Source organism: Nasonia vitripennis, chromosome 4, assembly GCF_009193385.2.
Source record: "Nasonia vitripennis strain AsymCx chromosome 4, Nvit_psr_1.1, whole genome shotgun sequence".
NCBI classification, from domain to species: Eukaryota; Metazoa; Arthropoda; class Insecta; order Hymenoptera; family Pteromalidae; genus Nasonia; species Nasonia vitripennis.
The window spans coordinates 6,424,298-6,448,875 of NC_045760.1; the positions used below are offsets into that span (position 1 = coordinate 6,424,298).

The following is a 24,578-nucleotide window of genomic DNA, read 5'->3' on the forward strand; positions in this document are numbered from 1 at the left end:
CACAGCGATGTGTGCGTTCCGCCGAGTATATGGGATCAGAGGTGACAACGAACTTTCAATCGAGCGTAATGTACGAGTAGAGCTGCGCCGGCGAAATAAAATCGAGAGACAACGTTTTCGAGAGGAATTTATTCGGCTTTTCATAATAGAGGGTGAAGGTTTTTTTCTCGATGAGGGTATTATAATTCACATATTTTTGCAACGTATACAATGTACGCGAAACCTTAGCTCCATAAATAAATTCTGCATATCAAACAGAACTAACCTAAGGCCAACGTCCACGCTATATTAGCACTCGAATCTCGTACACGAGAGCCCCGTTTCTCGGCGCGCTCGCGCGATATCCATCTACCGCATTAAACAACGTGCATCGCCCGTAAAAATTCGTTACACGAGACATTCCAGCCTTTATCTTGCAGCGGCGTACTCTCGCTTAGAGCCAACGTATACACGCATACCCTCGCAATTCTTTAGGCCACAAAGGCAAACACTATATCCACGAAGGTGTCTCTCTCAGCTGCATCGGAGCCGAAAGCTCCGCTGCGACTTTCTCCCTCTGGTTCTTTGTACAGGACGGTACTATTCACGTACATCGAGAGCGCATCGGCATCAAAAATCGCAGCTCGCAAGACAGAGGAGCGCCAGTTGTGTATTTTCCGGTCAAGGCCCCGGGGGAGCGCCCCTTTCCCGGGGAATTTATCTTCGAGCCCCCCCCCCCCTCCTCCCGCCTTTTTGCTCGCTCTCCATGGTGAAACCAATAAGTAAGCTCTCGCTGGGGGGAGGTGGAGGAGGAGGAGAAAAGGCAAGAACCTGAGAGATATATATCTCTCTCGCTCTCTCGCTCGAGGAGAGAGATACACGCCGAGCGTGTGCACGCGTTCGTGGATTATTAAAGGTAAAGCTAACTCTCCGTCTGAAGTATTAATGTTTTACGAAGGCAGGCTGTAGCTGCGCGGGCGCGGGAAAAATTAGAGTCGTTAATACGCGCGTAGCTTTAATGAATTGAGAAAATTGCTGCGGAGCGCTGAATTAATTTTACGTCGTTCGCCGAGGAATTTATGCGAATTATCGGCTCCAGCGCGTTGGTAAGTCAGAAAATTAATACCGCACGTAGCCGTTGGACAAATAAGTCTCAGGCGGGATATGGTCAGCTGCAGACGTCTTCGGAGCTCCAGAGAACAAAGGGTCCGCACGTAATAACGCGATGGCTCGTGAAGTCAGAGGACGAGTTTGTCTCCTTTCCCTCTCGCTCTCTCTCTCTCTCTCTCTCTCTCTCTCTCTCTCTCTCTCTCTCTCTCTCTCTCTCTCTCTCTCTGTGCCGACGAGAGAAATTTTTCATTAACACGAGACCGCTCGCGCTCTCGAGTCTAGCGCGCGCTTGAGTTACTCGGCTTAATCCGCGCGTGATTTATAATAATGGGAATACGCTTAATTTATCGCAGCCGCTGCCGCGCTGCGCGACTTATTAACATATTGCGTTTGATTATGTGGCTGCTGCGGAGGAACGCGCGCGCGCAGAGAGACCAGAAAAACGAGTACCCGTGGCAGCGGCGTACACTCGAAATATTGCGAATAATTTTTCGTGATTTAATGTCTTTATACGAACGGCTAGCTATATGCACAGACTGTAGAGTCCAGAGAGTAACGCTGCTCCTTATCCGTTGCAGGGGATATTGTGAGAAAGATTTCGCGACGATCATTCGCGCATAAGTAATCGCGTAATGGGAATAATAGATACGCTGCAGCTCGCTAACGTTATTTACTGTTGCAGCAGAGATAAGACATCGTTTATGCAGGATCGGCTCGTTCTCGAGTAATGGAAGGCGAACGATTACGCGGAAATTACGGCTTTATAAATAATCCTGCATCGATCGCGACGGATAATTTATAAGCAAATTCCTCCGGCAATTCGCATGAAAATTCAATTACAAAGAGCCGCTCCATCTAGACAAACAGGGAAATCCAATTACTCTAACGCGCGGGCCGGAGTACGTATACGCGTACACAATGTACTCGACCCGCGCCGCTGCATAAATCGCGAGATCGATGCCGCGCGAGTTATTCGTCTGCGCTGACTTATCCTCTCCCGCGGGCGTGTACGTACGCATGTAGGTGTATTTGCCCAATCAAACGTACATCCGAATTAGAAGGAGGGAAGGCGCCGCTGATAAACATCGCGGCGAACCGCGCGCGGTAGCTCGTTTCCATGCTTTTACGCTTATTGGCCGTGTTTCGTTGTGCATATACGCGAAGGAGGCGGTAGCAGCTCTTCCGTGATTGTGCCGCTGCGCGCGGCTCATCGGCGAGAAGTGCGCCGCGGTGAAAAACGTAAAGCGTTAAGTTACGCGCTCTGCGTAACGATCCCGACTGGCTATGCTGCGGGGAAAAAGCCGAGGTTGCGATAAGCGTCTGCGCGCACGAGGGAAGAGAAAAATCCCTTGTTCGCGAATGTGTGCGCGTGGCTCTTTTCAGTAGCTGCGTATACACTGTTGTCGTCGTTTTTAATCGTTCCGAGTAAGTACTCGGTAAGACGCGGAGCTTTGTCGGTTACGGCGCCGTATATTTTCTGAAAAAAAAAATTATTTCCGCGAAAGTTGAAATGACTCCACAGCGTTTTGTAAAGAAAGAAATGGTTTTCACGTGTATGGCTTTTTCATTCGCGCGTCAATTGATCGTTATAACCCTACATGAACTACAAAGCAGCGTATGAATAAAACCTCCGTCGAAAAAGCTCTCGCTGCGTATACTCACCCTTCGGTACCGCGGCCATAAAAAAGAGAAACTGTATATGAGCCGGTGACGCGCGCGCGCGCGATTTTTGTAATGACCGTATCGGAATTTTATCGGCGTAACGTATACACAGCTATATGTACAAGTTTCCCGATTGCAAGGTGCACCGCCGCGCGAATGATCCGGCCCATCCCGCGGTCGCTCCTACTGTATATGGATGCGCGTCGATAGCGCGCGAGGACGACATGTTACGACGGGCCGTTGTCGTCGAGGCTACGAGCCGTTTATGTTCTGTTTACGTTATTGCCTCGTCCGCCCAATCGCTCGCGTCAGAGAGCAAAGCTATCGGCTATTTTGTCCCGATGTGTGTGTGAGCGAGTGCGTGTGCCACGATGTATACCCCTCTTTTCTTTCGATCTCGCGCGCCCCCCGAATTCCTCGCCATGATCTTTCTCTCGCGACTGTATGGATATGCGAGATGCCTTTGTGTACGGTTATGTGGCCATTTCTGCGTCCCTCTTTTTGATGCCTACGAGGGTTCGCATCGCTGGTTCCAAGAGACCTCTCGAAAAATCCAAAACAATCGACCCACGACTGTCTTTTCCTTCATCTCTCTCTGTCTTTTTCGCTACTATCGCTACTCCGGGCGGCTGCGGCTCTCGCTGTAGCCGCCGCGCTGGCGCAGCGTATAGTTTCATTTGCATACCAAGAGAGGCTTTATGGGTGGTTTACTTTCGACACGTCGTTCAGCGTCCGTTATTACGCTTGCGCGCGCGGTGCTGCTCCGCTGCTGCGGCTGCAGTCGGCCGGGCGCGAAAACGAAAAAATGCCGGACCGCAGCAGGCGCGCAACAGACAGAGCGAAAGAGCGAGAGAGGAAAAACGCGCGCCGACCAGGCCTTTACGAGACTTTCATCGCTGACTCTCGAAGTCGTAAATTCCCCCGCCGTGGCGAGAGGGAGGTATATATGCTGTATATATACATGTACCTGGTGCAGCAGCAGCAGCAGCAGCACAGTTATACGCAATGCGCGCTTAACACTGTAATTTCAGCTCGCGAGCGCTCCAATGCGCGCCCTCTTAACGTCCTCTCAGCTCGTTCCGCGAGACCATTCCAGCGACGTTAGCTGCTCTGCAGCAACGATCTTTCTTTCTTTCGCTAAGCTCTCTTTTGCGCGCGAGCCAGTGCATAGTCTCTTCTCTCTCTCTCTCTCTCTCTCTCCCTCTCTCTCTCTCTCTCTCTCTCTCTCTCTCTCCCGGTTTTTACCATCTCCCCGCCTCCATCTGTTTCCGATCGCGCGATCAAGGGCTCCATTCTTCGCTCTCTCCGTACTGCTGATGCATCGTTTCTATGTATAGGAGAGAGGATGGCCGGTGCGTGTATGCAGTAAAAACTAGCTGTGCCGTTTTTTCGGAAATGTCCTGAATCGACTGTCTCGGAAAATTTAGTGCTCGCAGCACATCTGGGTAAGTATGACGGTTGATTCGGCGTTATTCAAGGGAAAGCAAAACGGGGAAATCGCTATTAAGCATGAGCGGACCGAAAGTTCAAGCGGTAGGGAAAGGTCAGTCAAAAACTGTTTAGATCTGCGTTGCACGCGTACAAACGAGTGAGACTTATGTCCGCCAACTGTTATACGATCCACTCGAAGAAAGATAAAGGACGCAACTTCGAAATTACGTGCAAAACGCGGTTGACCGTAATAAAACGCAGAAGTATGTCGACAAAGTGCTCTCCCTATCCCTCGTGGCGATTCTCGCGCAAGAATATAAGCCTACGAAAGGATTACGGGACCCATAACCCGGACGCGCGTGGCGGTACACGCTTCTTCTGAAATACAGAGAGCTGTTACTGCTGCATACGCGAAACGTTTTCGTTCCGTTTCTTTACTACTGCTGCACGAGAGAAGCGTAAAATGGGAGGCAGCTTGTATACACTACTGTATACGTGTATTGACGAGACCAGGCGACTGCTGATCTATGTTTCTTTCATTTCTCGACGCTGCGCGCTGGATTGTTTTTAAAATGTTGCCTATACTTTTATGCTTTATGACTATTGGCGGAAAAGTATGTCTGAGATGAAATTGGCTTCGCCGCTCAACGGAATCGCTTTGATGGCGAGAGTGCTTGGTTTGCTTGTGTTTGTGTGGGTGAAAAAATTAGGATAACATTTTTTTTGACGATAAAGGCCGTCATCACATGAATGACAAAAATTAATGTAACGTCGCAAGGTGTATAGGACGTGTAAAATATCTTAAGCATCGTCAGGGCTACCGTTTTGCGAAAAACAGTAAAACCAGATCGACGCCGACAAAGTGCGGGGGGGGGGGGGAGATGTGGTGATAAAGTGAGAAACAAATAAGAAAAAACAAAAGTAATTTACTGTACGCTTTTATTCGTTCGTGTATCATATAGATATAGCTTATGAGTATAATTCTACATCAAGTTTCGAAAATGGATACATTTACATTCATTGTCACTGGATTACTCTTCGACGTAACTCTTTATATTATTATTCCTGTTGTACGCCTCGCGCTCGGTGCTTTTTGTTTATCTTTTATAAATCACCGCCGAGAGTTGTAATACTAACTTCAATAGTCAAGTAAACATGAGACGATTCGTTACCTTTATTTTTTCCTTTTATGTTAAACGCGGTATTGTAGGACAGCTATGCTCTCTTAGTACGTTTTTATCTTCTTGTCTCTAAAGTGTTAAACATTAATTAGGTATCAATGTGTGGGTGGTTGGGTGGCTAGTTTTTCTCACGCAATCGCTCGTTCGCTCTCACATTCGCGTGCATGTTGCTAATGCACTTCCGTTCGCTCGTTGTCTTCTCGCATTCTCTCGTACACTCATGCGCGGCTATTCTTCGACGTCGACGTGCGCGACGCGGGGCTCGCTCACCGGAGGGGGGAGAAAAAGGATATTACACTTGTTTTTTTTTTATTTCTGTTTCCTCTAAAGAATATACGTAATATTAATATTTACATCGAGAGTTACGAGTTTGAAAAACTTTTTCCGGATCCGTCGTCGACACGTAAACCGTAGCTGATGGCATTCGTCGCACGAGGATCCGTGGAAAAATCCAAAGAATTTGCCTACTATAGTTAAAAACGCCTTCTACAGTTAAGAAAAAACCTTCAAGGAAAACAAACCGTACGATGTTGAACATTAAATATCGTTTGACAAAAATGACGCACTGGCTTCGGTGCTCGTGAGACGGTACTTCATCGTTACATACTTATTTATGTATATTTATAAAGAAAAGTCTCATTCGCTTATAATAATATGTATATATATCATACGAGTGCATCGAGAACAATTGCTGAGAGGACACAAGAAAACTTGATTTTTTACTCTGTTTAAGACTATACGTTACACCTCATCTTTTGCCTTCGAGCGAAAGTATTCCTTCTCGGAAGTGCGGTTTCGTTGAGCTGCCGAAAGTGTATAATAAGCATTCGTCGCGAGTAATGCAAAAAAACTTAAAAATTTGTTCTTCCTTCAAAAGAAACGCCGTAAAACTTAATAGCCATTAATATTACTGCTAAACAATTCGAAGCGAAGCAAAATAAAAAAAAACAGTCGCTGGCACAAAAGCGTATAGAAGTAAAAAATAACGTAAAAAATGTCGACATTCAGCTGCCTTTTGCAAAATATAACATCGGTTCGGAAAATTTTTTCAGAGCCTTCGCTCGCTCCTAAGCGAGTGGCTACGATTTCGCATTTTATAAATATTAAATAAAAAAAACGTGACGATAATAAAATCACAACAATGCGCGAATACTATCAAGTTTTGTACGACTTTTTGTGCGCTGGCTGCTATGTGCCTGTGTTTCTTTTTCTTTTCGATTGGACATTTCTACGCGTGTGCGACGATGAACAGAGAACAAAACGTGTTCAAGCCGACAAAGTATCTTATACTCGCAGCACTCATTGACACTACATTTTTTAACTTTTATCATTCCTTTTAATAAGTCTACTTACTAATGCTTGAAACTCTATTAAAAGCCGCAAGCGTCATAAAATCACGTTACGCTATGTTTGTCTTTTTTGTTTTATTTATATAAAAAATTCGCAATCGCAACTTTTCTCTTGCTCGCTCACATTATCAATATTTTTCACTTTTCACATTAACAAAAAACAATTATAGGACAAAAATTACAAAGTAAAATAAACAGTTCATAAATAAACAATGACATCTATAAGTATAAAGAAAATATAACAAACAATTTTTTCAACTTGATCCATGCGCTTCCCGTGAGACGGATTTCGATTACAATATTCATGTCGTCTGTGTATTTTTCTTTTCTCTCTTGTTATCATTTATTAATTAATTTTAAATTCGTACGTTTAATTCGTTAAATCTACGGTTTCACAATTAAAATGCGCCTCCGACCGCCGTGTGTGTACGGTCGGCGCGACGCTTATTTCGCATGTTTCGTCGGGGGTATTTTTCGCCTCGGATTTTGCGCGACGACGGAGAATTTCCGTAAAGGTGTATTGCACATTCCTTCGCGTCCTCTTCCACGTCGTCTCGCGCTATCTCGCGCCTACTGTTTCCCCGCACTCTGCTACGTATAGTAATTCGTTTTAAGAGAAGTCTGCGCGACGACTCGGTCAGTCGCTGGTTTGGCAAGTCGGGCAATTGTTGTACTACTTGGAGAAATTCACAACGGTCGATCGGGTTTTTGTATTATTATATTACACATTATGCGAGTTTTGATATATGTATATATATATTGACATTTGCGGTCGAAAGAGTGTAGAAGGGTCGGAAGAGGGAACTTGTGTCTAAGAACTCGCGGGACGAGGATCAAGAGTCGAAGGTTCTGGAATAGTTGAAGGAAGTTCAGGATATGATATGGTGATTATAGTAATTACACGTTGCCTAAAATGATGAATACAGCTAGATCGAGAGGAAGCTTACGAGTGGACGGCGCCTGCAATATTATTTTGCTTTTCATTCGCTTGCCTTTCTTTGGATAAAAATTTTGAGAGCATTTTCATTACGTATATGTTTTGATTCTGGGACAAGACAGAAAAATATCCAGCGTATTCCAGTGGAAATTTATTGATATATTTAGAGATCTAGGATCGTTACGTTCTATGCATTGCATATACAAAATTACATTCGAAAGAGTGTCGAAAAATTGATGTCCACCTTACTGCGTCTAAACAAAATTCAAAACACTTACGTATACAATACACACATATCAACTGGATCGTTTGTTTTCGGCAATACTTTTTACTTTTGCTCATATTTATTATGCTCAGCAAAATATTCACCGTCAAAATCTGTACATTTCACTCCGGCTACGAACTACGGCGCAATTTCATACTTTGTCATTCCTATCTTTGTTTGTTTTACGTATCTAGAATTGTCGGACGTTATATATCGGCGCCGCCACGGACAGCTGCTGCTGCGTTATGTCAGAATAATTGGTACGTATCATTAATTAACGACATAACATCAAACGTAACTAGCAGTACAATAGATCATGTATTTAATATAAGGACTACATATCGAGTGTTTAATATATATATATATATAAAGCTTTCTACAAATAGTTACACCACTCTTTTTTTAATCACTCCATCGAATCCTTTGCAACTCCTTTCACCGGTTCGTTTTCCTGCACTCCATTTCATCGAATATAATGCCGTATACTTATGCCAGGGTGGGTAAATGCGTGATCACACTTTTTTGACGTTTCTGCTTCTTCCCGCGCGTTTCGCGAAGAATTTGCTATAAGTTTCAAATACGTTGTATACGATTACAAGAACAAACCGCGCGAGCTTCGCACACTCTCGACATCGTTTATGTGTTTAAAGATCATAAGAAATCCTTCTCCTTGTTCTACCTCTTTCTACTGCAGTAACTGTCTTGGATATTGTTGCTATTTTTGTCTCGCGTCGCCCGAAGCTTTTCTTTTGAAGCGCTGCGTTTCCGTCATAGTACTCCAATACTCGAGCCGTGTACTGTTATTTATTCTTTTGTATCATACTATATACTTTGACTCCCACTTTTTTTTCTTTAGTCTCTCATTACACGCTACATAATATTATGGATACACCGGTATAGGTACGCTCGCTATGTAAGATTATACGTGAGTATATTTTTTTTTCTTCTTCATTTCTTTGTTCGCGTGGACTCGCTTCTTAATTACGTACTGTTCGATTATTTATAATAATATTTCATTAGATAATTAACGGCGGGGCTGGTTATGAGCTTTTACCGTTCGTTCATACTTTTTTAAAATCATTAATATTTTTTTCTTTAAGTTTAGGTTTATTTTATTCTATTTTATAGATCAATATGACGTTACACCGGACGTTCATGGCGCGGAGCTGCCTCGCGTCGGGCCGCGCCCTTGTACGTTTTTCTTATACTCTTTTGCGCTTCTGCCTCCTACAGCAGGGAAAACTTTCTGTCTTTTCTACTTTGTTACGTACATCTTCAATACGTATGAGAATTTTTCATTTTATAGCTTTAGATTTCACTGGGATAGTTTTCTTTTTTCTAGTACGCTCACGTTACGTTTTTTTTTCCATTTCGAATAATTCTGAGGAGAAATTCGAATTGAGCTAAAGAGAATATTAGTAAATTTGATTTATTTTTTCTTTATAGACTTTGTTTCTTTTATTGTCTCTTGATCCAAAAGTTCATTTGACGAAAAATAAATACTGCAATTGTAATCTGAATAAGAATTTCATTTATATTCGAGATACTCTTTCTTGCTTATCGTCCTCTGAAGGGGAATAAATTTCACTTGATCTCTTACAGCTCAATTCCACGAATCCTCCTCTATATTTAAACGCTATTCATTATTGTTAAATATGTCTATGATTTACGTATTTTCGGTTATAATGGACAATAATTTTTTTTCATTAATTTTTAAAATCTTCGTCTGCAATATTTTTCTACACTGCCCGTAGTTTTACTTAAACGTCATGTTCTCTTTTGCTTAAACCGTCGCATTATTTATTTTTTTTCATTTCGTCTTCAGCATCATCTTTTTACGAGTAAAAACTAATTAAGTAATACCAACAACAGGCTTTAGATCTACTGAAGGTCTACCCTGACACCAAATTACGTATTTAATGTACTATGAGTGAGATACTCGTCCGGTAGTAGTTTCGCCGTTTCCACATCCTGCGCTTTTCTTTTCTCCTTCTTCGTAACCATATCATTTTTTTTTTCATCTACAACGGAGGGAAAATTCAATCGATCTCTCGACCGTAGGGATTATTATTATACGCTTCGTTGCACTGTAAGTACGGGCTTGAACCTCAGACGTATATAAAGAACGACGGACTCCGAACGAAAAGAAAGCAATTAGAAAAAGCAGTGCTTACGGACGAAATTTATATATCACTCTCTCAACCGGCGATGCAACAAATCAAAATCAACGGGTTCTTTTCGCGTAGCCTAATACAGCCCAAAAAACGCTAATTTTCATCAAATACAAGCGATGCAAAACAGACGGATTAACAAAATTAACTTTTCGCCTAATGTCGCGGTCGCGCGTCTGTCGACAGCCCACTGCGCCACGCGATCCCTTGGGGCTCGCGACGAGCTGCTGCTCGGAGATGCACGTTCTTCGCGACATTCCTCGCCTCGTTCCTTTTATTTTTCTTTTAAATAAAGGCTCTAAACGCTAATTACGTAACTTGAACACAATAAAGACTTTCGCTTATACTTCTTAATTTTTTTTTCGTCATTCTTTCAGCATAACATTACACAAAATCAACATGGCTGATTCGGAGGGAAACAGAGCGAACCAATGTATACGTCTCTCGTACGGGTACGATTATAGCAATATTAATGATACAAGTCTTTTATATTCCTCGAAATTCGTCAATTGAATTCTCCATTCACAGGATTAGATCAGTACGTTTCGATTCCTCGATCATCACTTGCGTGTGTGTCAGTAGTCACTCGGTCTCTCGGTTTAATCGAGTGTCTCTGGTGGACTACTGAATAGTTCATGCACTCGGCAACGACGACAACGACGCAGTTTACGCATACACGAGTCGCGCGCAATATAATAACCGATTTAAAACATGCAGTCTTCTCTCTTAGGACGCTGGATCGCGCTCTCGCACTCCTGACGAAGGCTGCGCACAGGTCGAGGCTACTCTGGAGAGAGTACAGAGGGATGGCACGTTAGAAAAAGCTTCAGAGCTGCCGGTCATCCTAGGGATCATCGTCAGCCTGGGCGTAGGTGTGCGGCATCTGCTGCTGCTGCTGCTGCTGCTGCTGCTGCTGCTGAGTAGTCGACGAGTGCGGCGGCGGCGATGCGCTGGCCGTCCTCGGGTTGTCGCCGGCTTGGCTGCCGGCCAGCTTGACATGAGCTGCCTCTAGGTAAGTACGTAGTCTGGCGGCGTCTGGACGAACCTGCTGCTGGTGCTGGTGAGCCTGGGCAGCAGCGGCCGCGGCGGCGAGTTGGCGGGCTGCCAGCAACGCAGCCGACTCGCGGTCCGTCCACGACACCTAGGACAGATAAAGGCGGCCCAGGAGGCTATCCTATGTGGGCACCTTGCTGACCGCCTTGAGGAGGTCACTCTGGGCCTTGTCGAGGCCGGGGACGCCGTGGTGCTGCTGGTGCTGCTGCTGGGCGGCCGCGTGCTGCTGCTGCAGGGCGTTCTGCTGCTCCTGCTGCATCTTGGCCTGCTTCTCGGCCTGCTGCTTCTTCATGAGGTCCTGCTCCTCACGCTCGCGCCGCGCCTGCTCGTTTATCTCCTTCACGGCGCGCAGCTCCTTTTTCAGCTTCATTCGCCTGTTCTGGAACCAGATCTTGATCTGGCGCTCGGTCAGGCAGAGCGCGTGCGCGATCTCTATTCGCCGCCGTCGCGTCAGGTAGTGGTTGAAGTGGAACTCCTTCTCGAGCTCGAGCGTCTGGAAGCGCGTGTACGTCTGCCTACCTCGGCGCCGCGGACAGCCGTTTGGTCCTGCAATCACAAAAGATCGAACGTTTTATTACTCGCGTCGTTATTGGTATGGGTGTGCTTTTTGTGGGTTGTGTATGGTGTGTGTACGAAATTCCACGCGACAGCTGACGCTCGGACAGCCGGAAAATCGACGCGTCGAGATTTCTCAGCCCCCGCGCGCACTTTCTCCTGGCCTCGACAAAGGAGTAGTCGCTATCTCGGAACGGTCAGTTTATTGCAGGGGTTGCGCCCGAGGCGAAGCACACAGCAAAAAAGAAAGCCCGATCGGGTCGAGTCGAACAAAAAAAAAGAAAGTTTTCCCGGTGACGCAAAAAAAAGGAGTCGCTGAGGAAGAAAAACGTCATCTGCCGCAGCGGCGGCAACGAACCCTTTCTACGGCTGGAAATTCTTGCAACTTGGACCCTGACTTTCACCCGCGTTCTGACACACGAGTCAAAGTCGTAAACGCGCGGAGAGGGATACTGCTGCTGCTGCTGCTGCTGCTCGTCCGGGAAGTTTTTTTACGGTGTTTGGGTAGCGGCAGTGATCGAGAGAGAGAGAGGGAGATCCGTGGGATACTCCAGGTAAGGCTCGGGGATTTACCTGCGCGCGTTACGCATAGTCACTCGAAGCGATGACTTCCACCTTCATAAATGTCGAAAAGTCAGTGTGTTATTTATCGTCGCTGCTTTACATTAAAATGATACGAGTCGAACATTTTTTTGAGGTAATTAGCATCGCACAAATCTTCCGTGAGCGGCGGTTAATCTTCGGGGATTTTTCATCTAAGCATTTTGGCGACGGAGAGCGCAAAGTTACATCGATGGGAGAAAAAAGGTCGGGGACGAGGATTCTCCGAAGTGAAATTTTTTTAGGACAGCCAAGTGACTAATGAAGCAAAGCGGCGGTGCAATAAAAAATGGTTTTAAGGCTGCAGGTAAAAGAATCGCAATAAAAAAAGCTGAGGACACGAACTTAGTGCACACCGCTCTTAGCTTTATGAGTTTTACGGCCGGCCGCGCTGCGGAGGAAAAGGAAGCGCGAGCGCAGTTGTCGAACATTAATTTAGTCAAGTTCCCGCGCCTGCAGTGGGCACTCCGCCGAGTTTCATTTTTCCGAAACTCGCTCTGGAACTAAACTTCGGCCGATATTAAATATAACGTTATACATTTTTCTCTCTAGCGCAAGTTTAATTGAATTTCCAGCCCAGCAAAGTTGGATTCGATTCCAAGCCTCCTCACTCCCCCCCCCCCCCTCTTCGAGCAAGAGAGAATCTCAGCGCGATTTTAAAAATCGAAAAGCCATAAAGTCCGGCCTTCTCTCCCGCGCGCGGAGGAGATAACCCCCGCAATAAATAATCGAGAGCCTCGCATGCAAACATCATAATACCCCAGGACGACGGACAATGGCTCCCTTTGAAAGAGAGCGGAAAAAAGCCACCCACGCACAGACACGAGAGTGCGCAGGTGAAAGGCGGCGACATTAAAGCGCGCACAGCGTCCGAAATCGAGGAGAAAATCCCGCGGAATGCCCGGAATGCCGATATTGAATTCAACATGGCCGTTTCGAGCGACGCACACACACACACACGCGGAGCTACACACCCTCGTGTCGGTCGATTCCCCCACGTGTGCCGAGAGCTACGCGGGGAAAGCTGCCAAGGGGAGAGTACAGAGCGAGAAGGGTGGACCATAGGTTACCTTGGCAACCGGAGAGGGAGACCATTTCATCCTGCTGACGGTACGTTCCACGCTGGCTCGAAATCTCGCATCCCCTCGCGCAGCTCCGCGTTATACGTACACACACACCTATTTACAGGGCTGGTGTGTGTGTGCGCGCGCGCGCGCGCGAGTTCGTCCTTTTTGGCGGATTCTTGTGTGCGCCTCTCGGGGAAGGTGGCTCGCGAGTGGCATGTCCCATAAATAGAGCCTTCCCCCCGCGTCGAGTTGGAAATACGAAAAGCCATTAAAAAAACTCCCTCAGGAATTAGCCCCGAGTGGCGCTGCGTGTGTACATGGCACGAGGCTTTGTAGGACGAAGGAGGGAAGGAAGAAGGAAGCGCCGTCTTATTCGGCCTATTAAAAGTGCGTGCTGTCGCAATAATTTTCCGACGGAGATTAATTATGCACCGAGGGCTGAGAGAGCGAGATACGATCTATTCAGCCAACCGCTTGCCTTCCTATAGGCGCGTTATAAAACGGCATTAGAGAGAACGTCGACGCCGCTGCTCTGTTTGGAATGTAAATAAAGAGATGTTTGTTCGATACGCACAATGGCGCGCGGGGACGAGCGATCGTAAAATTACGAGGTCGACTTTTTGATATTATTATTCTTTCGAGAGCCGACGATGCTCCAAGCGCTCGTGATCCCTTTGTTCGGCGCGAGGACGGGAAGAAATTTGTCCGGGTGTTTATCATCGGGAGAAGAAAAGTACACACAGTGACAGTGCGCGGAGGCGATCGTAAAAGTCTTCCGAACGACGCGTCGCATATTCTTTGTATAAGTGTGTCGATAAAAATCGCTTAATATAATGCAATTCACACAGAAGTTTGAAAACGGTACGGAGTCGAGCTCGTGTAATAATCAATTAACTCGAGGCCATAAATCCCCGCGACAAAACAATCAATTCTGGCAAAATTAAGGCCACCGCAACATCGAGCTTGCGAGCTTTGGCGGGTCTGCTGCTACTAATTGCGGCCGTATATTAAGTTTAATATCCGAGCTCTCTCTCTCGCTCTCTTTGCGGACACACGCGCTGCTGCGCGATATTGGGGAAGTTTGCTCGGGCAGCTCGTGTCACACACTCGGGGAGCCGGAACAACTACTCTCGGAAACTCTCCTCTCGCTTGGAGTCTCGTCTCTCTCTCTCTCTCTCTCTCTCTCTCTCTCTACCCCTGCGCGATATACGCGTATATAGAGAGGGAAGAGCTGCCTGCAAAGTTGGCCGTGAAACGCGGGCGCGTACGCACGAGAGGGCAATAAATCCAGCCCGAGGCTGTTAATGCCAAAGTCAGCCAGCCGGCTGCTGCTCGACTTCCCTCCTCGTCCGTCCGCGCAACTTCTGCTCCGAGCTTTTTCCTTTTCGATAAGCATGGGGATCTCTCCTCCACGCGCACATGCGTGTGTATCTCGTTCTCTCTCTTTCGGGTGGCACGTTTTTTTATAATGGCTTTTTGTCTCAGGGGTGCTGAGCGTTTTCTTTAAAGTTTTATAAGCTTTTTCTTGTTTGCCAAGCGGGGCTTTTTATGCTTATTTTACGCCGAAACTTTGACCGGGGCTGTACAATTTTAATGCCTTCTCGTCGTCGGAGTTGATAAAGAAGCGCCGGCCGCGCTCTGATAACGATTCTCGCTCCAGATCGAGATCTGGGATATTAGAACGTGAAAAATTCACCTCTCACTGTGCTGACAACTCGAATATTCATCGAACGCAGGAAAGTTACACAGTTATATAGGAGTTTCTGTTTACTTTTTAATACGCAATAACCATCCGTCACGACGACTTTTACGGTCTTCCAAGACTCAATCACCTCGCACTCAAAATTCGCTCATTTTTTCCCCCGACGTCGTTCGTTCTCGTAATTCACCCCATACGCTCGGTTTTATCCATATCGGCCGTGATGGCAGCGCGTCCGCGTTCGAAACGCGCGAAAAAAATTTATCGCTTCCCTCCGCGGCCCGTCCATCTCTCTCTCTCTCTCTCTCTCTCTCTCTCTCTCTCTCTCTCTCTCTCTCTCTCTCTCTCTCTCTCTTTCTCTCTCTAGTGTATACCGGCGCATCGCGGCGGGGACAAAAGAGGAGAGAATTTTATTCGGCCCGCGCTCGAGAATATTCTCCGGGCGTGCTGTGCACTCTCTGCAAGTGGCAGTTAATGGAAGTGGACCGGACAGCAGCGGCGCGTTTTCGCTTAGCCGAGGTCCTACTCGTAAATCTCGCCAAAGCGATTAAACGTCAACCGCGCGCGCGAGCGAGCCAGCGCCGATTTCGGGACCACCACCACCACCACCATGTGTGTGTGTCTCTTGAACGCGCGGAGACGACGCGCGCGAGCCGAAAACAATAACGGCGATTTTAACGGCCGTTTAAGGCCATTCCAGCACCGTTTACACTGACGTTTTATTGCGCTCTCGACTCGACTTATCTCTCCCGCAACGGACGATCCTCCCGCACCCACGCTCACATGCGTTAGAAAGAGAGAGAGAGAGAGAGAGAGAGAGAGAGAGAGAGAGAGAGAGAGAGAGAGAGAGAGAGAGGGAGGTAGGAAAGGAAGGAAAAGAGTAACGAAGCCGATAAGCCCTACTGCGGTGACTGTCAATCTTTGCTCTCTCGAGAGCGGGAGAGAGCCAAACACGAGCGCTTGCGCGCATGCAGTTTGTCGGACACGACTCGAGTTACCCTCTCTCTCTGTGTATCTCTCGTTTTCTCGCGTCGTTATAAATAGGTGCGACGACGACCAGCGCGCATAGAGCAGCTGGGCCAAGGAACACGAGAGCTATAGAGAAAGACCGCTCGCCGGCGGGTATTTATCGTCGATTATATGGCGTCGCGGTTCGGAGCTAGAGAGGAAGGACTCGAGCGCCGAACGCTTTACGATTTCCTGCTCTCCCTCAGCCTAGCGAGAGATTTGTTTATTGTGGAGCTTCCGATGCGCGCCTTGAGAGAAGCGACTGCTTCAGCCGAGATTTCGCAAATAAACGCGGCTGTTGTTTAGGAGCTTAATGAGCGATATTTGGACATTGATCGAGAAGTTATGGCGAGTAGCAAAAATAGACGGATCGATTTTTTTTTCACGGTCGAAGCGGTCCTTGAGACGATCGTCGTTGCATGTCCCCCACTCAAAGGAAGCGAAGCAAATGAGATGCGAATTTAAAAATGCTAAACGCGCGTCGGCGAAGACAATCCACCGGAAAGATCGAGTCGGCATTGTTCTCGCGATAATTTAATTGGGTAACGTCGACTATGTAACTTCTTTTCCTGCAGCGTAATACCGATGCATACACGATTTCGTATCGTCGTCGTGTACGAGCAGAAAATCGTCAGCAATAACAGAGACGTTACGCTAAAAGCAGCCATACACCAGATTCATCTCTCTCGGACACCATAAACAGCAAGCAGCATTACACACTTCAGACTCAACCCCGCAATGACGATCCTCTCAAAGCGATCGCGTTTCAAACAACAAAGCGTCCTCAGTCTGCTCTCGAAATTTATAAATACGCATACGAGCTTTCCGCGCGCGTTTTCGAGCATTCCAATTATCCTCCTGCATAGCCGAGCGTCGATAAAGCCGTCGTAAGAGCCATTTTAAAGCGCGTTTCGCCACTAAATAATACGCGCTGCATAACTTCGTATCTTTCGCTCGTGCGCTCGCTTCGCGCGCGATTACCGCGGCTCTCTTTTTGTTTTCGCGCCGATTTTTCGCACTTTGCTCTCGCTAGCTCCTACACTTCTATCTTTACCCTCCTTATTTCACTCCCGCGTTAGCTCGGCGGGAATGATCGTATAGAGCTGAGGGGAGCTCTGAGAGTAGCTGTCTCCGTTTTTCACGGGCTCGGAGATTTTATTCGCCTCCTACAGGCGGGCCCTCGTCGTCGCAGTCGCTGCGCGAAATTAAGCCGTTCTGAGATATTTATGAATGGAAAACGCGCCGAACAAAGAGTCGACGCGGCGCTTCCCTCGAACATACGACCTTTATATATACATATATATATTCCCGGCTGGCTGGCTCGTCCCTTTAGAGAAGCCGGCTGGGTTTTGTGCCGGAGACGAGATGGTGCTGAGGAGCTGGAATAGAGCGAGAAAGCTTGCAATTTGCGAAACGCCCGTCAAAGCGCGATTTACTCGCGAGCGAGCCGTTCGCCCACGCGGCGACTTGTCGTCGACAATTGAGAAACGGACCGGTTTGTTGTTTGTGCTGAGTGAACTAGATTTGCCATTATTATCGGTAAGGTAAATTTCGGTACGAGCAGTCGAGCGGGCGAAATTCGAGCGCGAAGAGCAAGTAGCAGGCCGTTTTATAGGCTGGACACGCGCGTGCATTATGTGTGTAATGACGATAAATCAAGTCGTAAACGCGATGTTTCGTCACAGCGAGGAGCATAAAACGGGACGTTAATTGCGTGCGAATATGCCGATAACGGGCCACGCGTGCGCGCGATAACTTTCTCGCGGACTGCTGCTGCTGCACCGGATAACGATGCTTTTCCGAGAAATCTCCCTGTCGATTGCGAATAACAAAGCCGCGCGATCAAAATGTCCAAAAAGAAGGAGAAAAACAAGGGAACATCGAAGCGAAGCCCCGAGTGTATACAGCATTACGCGGAGCCGCAGTCCCTGGCATACATGTGTACAAACGAGGAGACCGCGGCTGCGTCCATCACGCCCGGCAATAGACTTAAATCCTGATTGGTTGGACAGCTCATTCCAGTCTCGTACGTCGCGGCCGCGCCGCTGCTGCATGCCCTCCACGAACAGCCAAGGCTTAACGCGCGCGCGCACACTTGCTCGCCAGCCCAGGATGGTGTATACACTATCACACAGGCTGTGCGGTACTGCACAGCCACCGCGCTAATAAAGGATTCCGACGAGGATAGATGGCTCCGAGCTCGAGGGGGCGGCCAACACCGCCACATTGTTCCCAGTGGAACCCGCGCTCACATATATACGTAAGGGTGCCTGCCTCCTCTATATGTATGTATGTGTGTACTGTATTCTCCGCTGCTGCCATTATCCATCCAGCTTTCTCTCGGCGCGCTCTGCGGACACCGGATACGGCGCATATACTCGCCGTATGGCGGATAGTGGTATCCTCGCGTGTGTGTGTGTGTGTGTATGTGTGTGTGTATACGTATGGGCGAAATTTGTGGAATGGGACCTTCGAGTGCCGTTGTTGCCGTTGGGGTGGTTTTTTTAATGGAGAGGAATTTCGACGTGGAGGGGAAGAGCAGCTTTCTTGAAAAATGTGGTTTCACGTGTGTAGCTTCGCCGCGGATATTTCTGAAGTTTATACGCGGCGAAGATGGTGTGCAGACGCGGTTTTTCTCGCTGAGCCGAGAAGCTACGAGGGAGTTTACAAATACATCCGAGCGTAATTTTAGGCTAAAGCGCTCGTTTCGCCGCTCGAAATTGAGACGTATAACACGTGCGCGATGAAATTTTTACAATCTTTTTCGGCTACAATAGATAGATAATTTGCGAACTTCGACTTGGATACTTATCAATGAATGAAATTAGAATATCCTCTTATTTCTTCTTCCCCCCACCCGCACACTGGCCTCGTCTCGCGGCCATAGTATGCACAACTGCACCAAGTACGGGGCAGCTGACACGCTCTCTCTCTCTCGCAGCCATTTTTCGCAATAAGCTCTAATCTCTCGCGAAATTGTAGAGTCGGCAGCGGGAGGAACGCGCGCCAGCCTGCTGAGAATTTATACCCGGACGAGGGTCGCGCTCATAGTATAGCCACGCCAGAAGTATGTGTGCGTGTGTTCACGAAGAGTAAGGGAGCAACAGCAGAGGGGAAGAGATATCGAGACGACACGAAAGCCATTTTAGTCTTCCCTAAAGCGTCGTCTGCAGGATAAAGAGTGAGAGCTGCATATGAAGGAAAGAGGCCGTAAATTGTCGACTTTTTCGGCGCTGAGTGCGAGAGTAGAAAGGGAGGGGGGGGGGGAGTTTATTTTTAAATGTGGATATCGGTAATTAATGACGCTGCAAGGTCGCGTCAAGAGCTTTACGAGTCTGATATAGAACGAGAGATGATTGTTTTCGAATCGACACGAGCGAAGCTCGAGTAATTCAGTAGACCACAATAAGCGAAAGGCCTTACGGAGGACATTAACGGAATAGAAAATGCGAGACGCAGAAAAGACTAAGCGAGTCACGTCGCGGACGTATCTCAGCAGTGAATCGAAGCCATTCGGAATTTCATCCGCACGCATGAGACGATTCTCCATAAGCCACGTCGCGCGATAATATGCCAAAGCCAAACGGACGGAAAAAAGGGAGGGTTAGTTGTAAGTTCGTGCGCGTAGCTTCCGCCAGTATAGACCGATGCCCATAACGCACGCGCGGGGTGCGGGACTCGAGTCGCAGTAGACTCCTGGGTGTGTGTGTGTGTGTGCGTGTGTGTGTATAACTCTCGGTCCCGAGCAGCGAATCTAAAATATATGTAATCTCGACGCACGCGGAGGGAGAGCAGCTCTCGGATTAAATTTTAATTCCAAAATAAGGGAATGACATATTGGAATGGTCCTCCGTCGAGCCGGGGCAATAGCGCAATTCTCCACACTCCGATGCGTGGGTGGGAGTGTAGCTCGTGCATGTGTGTCTATACGTGGGTACAGGAAAGGGAGAGAGAGACGGAGAGCAGCGCATTAGAGGAGAGAGAAAGCAGAAATGCAAAGATAAAGAGCGAAAAAGCATTAGAGGAGATAGAGGCGGGCTGCGGAGTCGAGAAAGAAGTGGAGATGGATGGCGGGGGAGGATGAAACGCGCGAGAGAGATACGCTAATGGAGATACTGAAAGAAATACTGCAGTCGGAAAAGCTTGTTTAGCGCCTGTTTGGATGGCTCTATTCCGGTAAACAAAACGCATTAATTCGCTTATACACCAACATCGCGTCTTTGTTTATCGATTTCTGCCGCGCAGCGCGGAGCTCCGTGCGATATACCCCCCTCGAAACACTCGAGGCTCGCTCTCGGTTTTAATTCTGATAGCGCGAGCGCAGTGCCATAAACAGGGTAAAAAATCTCCCGAATAAGCCTAAAAATCTCCCTAGAATTCCCTCGTAGCTTCCTCTCCGAACAGACAGCGAGAACAATAGGGAAAGGGCGAACTGCTGCGAGCAGCTCTCTCTCTCTCTCTCTCTCTCTCTCTCTCTCTCTCTCTCTCTCTCTCGGGGAGGAGCATGGGGAGGGCGTGAACCCTCGTATACTCGAAAGGTACGATGCCCCGAGTTGAGCCCCGCCGCCGCCACCGACACCATACCGTCGCGTACGCGCTCCGAGAGCAAGAGAGAGAGAGAGAGAGAGAGAGAGAGAGAGAGAGAGAGAGAGAGAGAGAGAGAGAGAGAGAACCCCAAGGCTCTAATTACGATCCAGAGCAGCCCACTTTCTCCCGACACGCCATATTTCTACCACCCTCGGCGTCGTTACATGCAAATGCTTCCGTCTCTCTTTTTGCTAATAAACGTTCGGGGCGACCGTGTTCCCAAAAAAAGCAGCGAGAGCGAGAAAAAATATAACGAGAGGAAAATTACGCGAAGGCTTAAGGTCGCTCGTCGCTGTAGCACCCTACTGTCTCTGTGTCTGTGCGTGGATGTAGAGGCGGAGAAATAAGGATGTGGGTGCTGCTGCTGCTGCGCCGGTGGCGCGAGTCTCCCTTATTAAAAAGTAATCGAGCGCAAACGGGTTTTTATTAAAATTAATGCGGCGAGGGACTCGGGAGAGATGAGAGGGGGGAGGACTCACGATTCTACAACGAGAGAGAGAGAGAGAGAGAGAGAGAAAGAGAGCTACGCGCAGATGATATCGGCGTATAATGTGTATATAACGAGGATTGAGAAAACTTAGTCGATGTTAAACATGACTGCCGTTTAATTGGATTCTTCGGCCGTTTTTATAATTCCGAAGAATCTTGTATCGCGGCCATTCGGTTCTGTTTCATTGTAACCATCGCTAATTAGGCGCTATTCGAATAAAGAGGCTCAGTTTATTCGCAAGATGATCGCCTCGCGAACGTAACGTCATCATAGCGTTCGCTCCAAATACGGGAAAGCTCATCCGCTGCGATTGATTCACACGTTGTCCGGCGTAGGCGGAAGAATAACACATTTTTTTTATCAAGCCCCGTATACCTCGTCGTCTCGGTCGGCGTTGACGGAAGAAGGTTAAATAAAAGTCGGCAAAGAGAGGGAGGAACAAATACGGAGAAAAAGAAGCAGGCGTGTATGTGGTGAGAAATACTCGAAGCCGCGTAATGTTTAATCAGAGCACGTTGCGGCTTTACGATATTAGCCAGTCGTCGTCGTTCCCCTCCGCCACGACGTTGATCCTCGTTTTCCAAGCTTATTTACCCTCGTCTATCCTCCGGGACACTCGAGAGATACTTTCCAGCCTCGGGGTGCCGAGAAAGAGAGAGAGAGAGAGAGAGAGAGAGAGAGAGAGAGAGAAAGAGAGAGGAAAAAACGAGAGCCAAGCATGCAAGAGATCTCGAACTTGCGCTCGCCATCTTCTCTCGTTTTCCTCAAAATCTTCCGGCGACTATGTGGTATACGTGTGAGGTCTGTACATATTGACCGAGTCGTTACCGGCCCATCAAAACGTCACCGAGACACTAACCTGCTACTCCCGGCCGATACAGCGTCGTTCGAGGAAATCTAAGAGGCCGGCTTGTTCGAGGAGATACAGATTTTTCGAATTTTTATCGATGCCCTGGAGTGGATCGGGGAGAGTAGATAAGGGAAGGCTTCGCAGAAGGTGTTATTTCCATTCTCTCTAAAGTGCAAACTCTTCCGGCGATATGCGAGCACACAAGTAGATAACGTATGAAAATTTGAAGAGAAACTATAACATAGTGAGTATTTTTCCCGCGGCAAACAGCCATGAGATGACCCAATTGAAATAAGCAGGTCCCGTTGCGTTCGCAAGACCCGTGCGTGTACGCGTTTAATTGACACTAAACGACCCTCTCTCGCTATCGGGTTTATTGTGTCTGATCGAACGTAATGCCTCTATTAAGTTCAAGGCATGAAGGGTGAACGAGTTTAGAAGGCTCTCTCGAGCACATCGAGCGCGCTCAAATTGTTTTCCTTTTCCGAACTGGCATTAGCCATTGATTCACAATCACAATTATTTTCAATTTTGCAAACCGTAAATCGACTTGAAATCTTAATCGAGTGACGTCTTGTTTTCGAACACGCCTGCGTGGAAAAACGTTAAATTGCGCGAGATATCCGCGATCATTATCGATCGACCTCGTTCGTTATTTCCCGAAAAACATTGACAGAATCACGCGCAAAAGTCGTGCAAAAAAGCCGCTGCTCGTAAAGTTCTCTTCTCTCTCTCTCTCTCTCTCTCTCTCTCTCTCTCTCTCTCTCTCTTTCTCTCTCTGTCTCGCGACACTGTTGCCGTTTATTCGCCTCTGGAAAGGCGCGATTTCGGCGGGCCTCGGCTCGTAAAGAAACGTAAGCTCCGATTTAGTCCTCGTGCACGAAGAAAAAACGCAGATTAGGTAGACAAGTGGCCCGGCGCAAGCTCTTGATAAATTTTCCGCGTCGGCGCGCATCAAACGAGACTACAGTAGACACCGTAGAGAAAATACATTCGGATGGGACTACGATCGTATAAGTGGGCGCGTAAGGATAAGGGAAAGCGGCGAATCGTCATTCGATCGGGAGGGGAAACGACGACGACGACGGCCCATATTACGCTGGGATGCAGCGATCCGTAACTATGTGTGCGCTGCGTTGCTGCATCCACTCGCCGTCGCGCGGAGAGAGACACGCTGGAGAGAGAAAGAGGGGGAGAGAGAGAATTGTACTATATACGTATACGCTCTCAAACTTTGCCGGCGGGCAAACATACAATAAAAGCAATAAGACGGAAGAACTCCCGTGAGACTTCTCTTCCTCTCCCCTGCCTCCGTATACTCTCTTCTCTCTCTCTCTCTCTCTCTCTCTCTCTCTCTCTCTCTCTCTCTCTCCGTCTCGCTCGCTCTTAGGCGTAACTCTGATCTCCATTTGCTATCTCACTTTTAGTTTCTACTTTTGCCATGTTTCTCTCCTTTCTCCTTTCTCAGCTCGTTCTTTCGCTACTCCCGGCTGTACGGCTATGTACGAAGGCATAACAACATCGAAGCGAATATTTTCTTCTTCAACGTTTACGGCTGCAATTAAGGCTGCTAATTTTCTCGAAAAAAATATCGGCTCCGACTACATATGGTCGAAAAGTTAAATTCCCAAACATCTGCGTGACGTCAACGAAGAATTTTTTCCGATTATAATTACGGCCCGAGGAATGCGTGTAATGGATTTTTTCTCGAGCTTTCGCCTAGTCTAACGCAATTTCTCGTCAGAATCTATCCAAACACACTGCAGGGGAGAAAGAAGGACGGAGAAAGTCGACATGGCAGAGGCTCGCAGAGGCGCGGACAAAGGGGGCCCCGGGACGCATGCGCGGCAGCTCCTCTATTGGCGCTGGTAACGATCCCACCCCCGATTCAACCTGTTCGCTCTCCCCCCTCTCTCGCAAACTCCCCTCCGCTCTTTCTCCACCATTCCCGACCTCGACGACTTCTGCATCGGCCGCGAGATCTCCCGCACACGGATACACTTACACACGAGCTTATGGATATATTCAAGTACGCTTACGCGCGCGGTATAAGCGGGATATTCTACACTACACAGTGTAGGGAATTTTTCTAGCGGAGAAACCTGTCTTCGAGATACTCCGTGTGCGCAAGCGAAAGTGCCTTGAACGCGCTAGCTGAGCTTTGCTTGGTTTTTATCGCCGGCGGATCAAGCGCGAGATAAGCTGCTGCGAAACATTTTCAAAAACTCAACCGACTCCCCGAAATTCCGCGTTTATAAAGTGCACACAGTACACACCTACATCAAGCGCCGACGGAATACCGGCCGCCGGAAATATACGGGCAAAGTCCGACTGTTTTATGGGAGAAACGCCGTAATCTCGAGAGAACCGGTTGAGGGGATGTTCGCGCTCGCGTTACCGCGAAAAAGGCCGACGTCGCGTAGTCTTGCTTGTACACAGGATCGTCGTCCCTCGAGGGTCGACGCCACCCCGGCGGCGAGAGAGCACATGCGCGTTGCCAAGTTTCCGCAGACTATACTACTAACGCTTCTCTCTCCTGCTGCTCCTGCCGCTAGATTATAATCGCGAAAGTACACTACTGCTC

General features: G+C 47.9%; 2 protein-coding genes across 3 annotated transcripts in view; both read right to left on the minus strand.

Moving 5' to 3' along the window:
• LOC100679373 overlaps positions 1 to 24,578 on the minus strand; it is a 265,016-nt gene that overhangs the window by 92,085 nt on the left and 148,353 nt on the right. The gene's annotated exons all lie outside the window — the stretch shown is intronic.
• Positions 5,105 to 24,578, minus strand: part of LOC100118025 (homeobox protein abdominal-A homolog) — a 33,858-nt gene continuing 14,384 nt past the window's right edge. For both annotated transcript variants that reach the window (XM_031928694.2, XM_016985404.3), the window contains one exon: positions 5,105 to 11,684. In XM_031928694.2, coding sequence (XP_031784554.1) covers positions 11,260 to 11,684 — 425 coding nt within the window. In that variant the 3' untranslated portion in view covers positions 5,105 to 11,259. The remainder of the gene's footprint in view (positions 11,685 to 24,578) is intronic.